A 3103-nucleotide genomic window follows, 5' to 3' on the forward strand; every position below is an offset into this window, starting at 1 on the left:
CGCTTGTAGATTCGAACATGCAATACTCTGCTCCATTCTGGAGCTCAATTAGCTCATGACCATCCATTTGTGATCTCACTCTTATAACATTTCTTTCACTAAGTTTTTTGAGATCCCAATCAGAAACTAGTGCCCAAAAAAATGTCATGAACCCATCGCTGGAAATACAGAGCAAGGAATTGTTCATCAGAAGTTTTGAATTCTCCCAATCGACTTGGGCACCACTTTTGACTTCAAACGAAACACCCTAATCAACACCATTGCGACCTGCTCTCATGCCGACATATCTAACGGACCTGTATACTTGAATATCACATAACCTTCTCTGCTTTTGCAGCCCAGAATTATTTCTAAGTTTCTATAGGGCTTCTCTGTACGCAGAAGTGGTCGCAACATATGCTGTCCAAGAGATGTGTGCAATAGAATTCGTGCAAATGCTGGCACTACTTCTCTTGTTAGACTCACACCGACAGGCACAACACCTTTAACTTCTACCTGATGAACATCTCTACAGGAATGTGCTCTTTCAGCTGCCATTAAGGCGAGCAAGCCACCATCATCATGACCCACAAGAACAACTGATGAAAACCCCATTTCACGACAGAACAAAAACAGCGAATTGACCTGAGATTGAAGCTCATATGGATTAGGCATTTCCTTTTCTTCCCGTTTTGTTCTAGAAGGACGAGATGTCAGTCCCCAACCAGGCCGATCAAATGCAGCAACAGAACAACCAGTTTGTCTGGCCAAAGGATTCATAATATGCCTCCAAGAAAATACTCCTCCCCCAAAGCCATGTATCAATATTATACCATCAAAACCGCCTTTCATTTGTCCCACCTTTGCATCTGCTCTTTCAGGATTTATCACATCAGCTGAAGAGTCTAAATTCAGTTCAGGTATACTTTGAGCAAACCCAGAATGTTCATTTAAACCAGAGTTCCATATTTGATCCACCTCCACTGCAACATGACCACTTAACAGAGGAGTGTAAAGTGATGCATCTGTCTTGTGATTGCTATAACTCCTGGTTAGGGAAACACCATAGGGAGGAAGGGCGAATGGAGTTTCAATTCTTAACCTCCCTGGGGTAGCACAGTAGTTTCCACCTCGGTTATCCTGAAAAGACCTACATGTGAGAGATCCGAGGCATGAATCTTGACTTACAATCTTGCAATGAACAAGCAGGCCTTCACACTGAATGAAGAGACTGTCTGCATCAGCAAACATTCTAGCAGGCAGGTCTTTCTCTTCATAAATCGGCCGTTTCTTCTCTTCAGATTCAACTCTACCATTTTTACCTGCATTTGGAGTAGGTGAATGAGGAACCTTTGGGTATCCATGAAAAACTGTTTTGCATGCCAGCACAGATTCTGTATCAACTCGATGAAAGAGAAGTTTCCGACGAGCTCTACAGCTTGTCCTGTATGCCACTACAATATGCCCAAGTGCCAAGACCATGGATAACAAGAACAAGACAGGCATCCACCACGGATGCTTCAAATGTAGGCCTCCTGTCACATAGAGGGTATCTGGTAATGAATTTTCAACATGAAACAAAAACGCCTTGACTATGAGAATCACAACCGATGCCAGCAAGCAACTTTCCATTAAATGCATTCAGATAGTAAACAGAACCCTTTGTCTCCTTCTCAGCAACAACTGCAACATGTGCCAGTACCACGACACCTAACGATCTAAAACACAGCGGATTCTGATAAGTATGACAGCTGGGTGAGATTTGCTATGGATCAGCACAAAATCACTTAGACCGTGTTTCGCTACGAAATCACCAGAAACATGTTGCGCTGTGAAAACATCTAAAACTGACTTATGCGCTACGAAATCACCTAAAGAGCTTTGTAGCACATAATAACTTTTGAACAAAGTTGACACATGGAAATTGTGTAAATTATGAGACTAGTGGTGAATGAGGATGCATAGTGGACTCCTTAGACTCAGACTCTAAGGCAAACAAAAACTCAAAACTAGACTAGCACTGAATTTTATTTTTTTTTACCATCAAACTAATGTGAGCGGTTTTGAAATTAGAATTCTTAAGTGATAACAGTGGCTCCACTTGGGATAGTGTGCTCCTGTAGTACACTAAGAACTCGTATGTCCAGTGCCTTATCCATTTATGACAAACAGAAATTTGCTTGACAAGCATCCCTTTCAAGCTTCTGGGGCCTTCACCTCGGGCTTGAACTTGATAATAACCATAGGAGAAAGAAATCTACATCTACTGAAAAAAAATGCTCAATCAACCTTGAGCTTATTTGCATTTTCCTACCTACCTACCCTATCAATTCAAACTTCTTTCAGCTCAATCAATGTGAAATTTCCAATGTAGCCAATCATTTGTCTTATCTGATATTTGAGTTTTTTTACTGCATCGGAGTTCAGAGTAACTATGATATTGTGATGACCACTGCCACTGAAATTGCCTCTGATCTTCATAGAAAAGCTGAAACACTGGAGAGTAAAACTCTTCCATGTATTTAGCTATAGGATCCCAGAATACATGATCAGCTTGATGATTCTTGTAACTTTCTGGTTGTGCAAACTGATCTTCAACAACAATGTACAGTTCCTCAATCGTGAAAGAGAAAGGAAACAACACTCTCTCCTTATGTTCTGCCATAGAAAGCTTTTGAAAAGAATGATCATGACCATGAAGACTATATGATTGAATTTGACCTTCTAAACCTTCAATGTCTTTCTCAATGTCCTCAGCAACTTCATCCAAAAATTTCATCTTATCCTCTGCCTTACACTCAAATGATTTTAGATACGAGGACAAGGACAAAGAAAAATTTTCATTTGTTTCTCCATTACTATGATCATTATTCCATTATTTGAAACCTTGAATTGAAGGAGAGTTTGCCACCGTATTTGATCTATCTATCCATTCCTCCAAAAACATAAGCCAAAAGTCTTCAAATGACTTAATGGATTTGGTAGGAAAGCTTTCAATCCATTGTTTACATTTCCCTTGAAATGAATCATAGAACAACATAATGCAAACATCCTCATGCTTAACTCTAAGAAGCTCGGTAAAATCATAGAAATCTGATATATGCTTCAAAGTTAAACTCAAATC

The 3103-nt window shown here is 39.9% G+C and overlaps 1 protein-coding gene across 1 annotated transcript; it reads right to left on the reverse strand.

Annotated features, from left to right (window-relative positions):
- Positions 1-273: 273 nt before the first annotated feature.
- LOC149166747 (uncharacterized) lies at positions 274-1611 on the reverse strand. Its single transcript, XM_089430239.1, has one exon. It carries the CDS (start codon positions 1609-1611, stop codon positions 274-276), a length of 1338 nt encoding a protein of 445 aa, XP_089286365.1.
- Positions 1612-3103: the final 1492 nt, after the last annotated feature.

This window comes from Pinus tabuliformis, chromosome 5_1, assembly GCF_031772625.1.
Source record: "Pinus tabuliformis cultivar Carrire ecotype Pingquan chromosome 5_1, CPIR1, whole genome shotgun sequence".
Taxonomy (NCBI): domain Eukaryota; kingdom Viridiplantae; phylum Streptophyta; class Pinopsida; order Pinales; family Pinaceae; genus Pinus; species Pinus tabuliformis.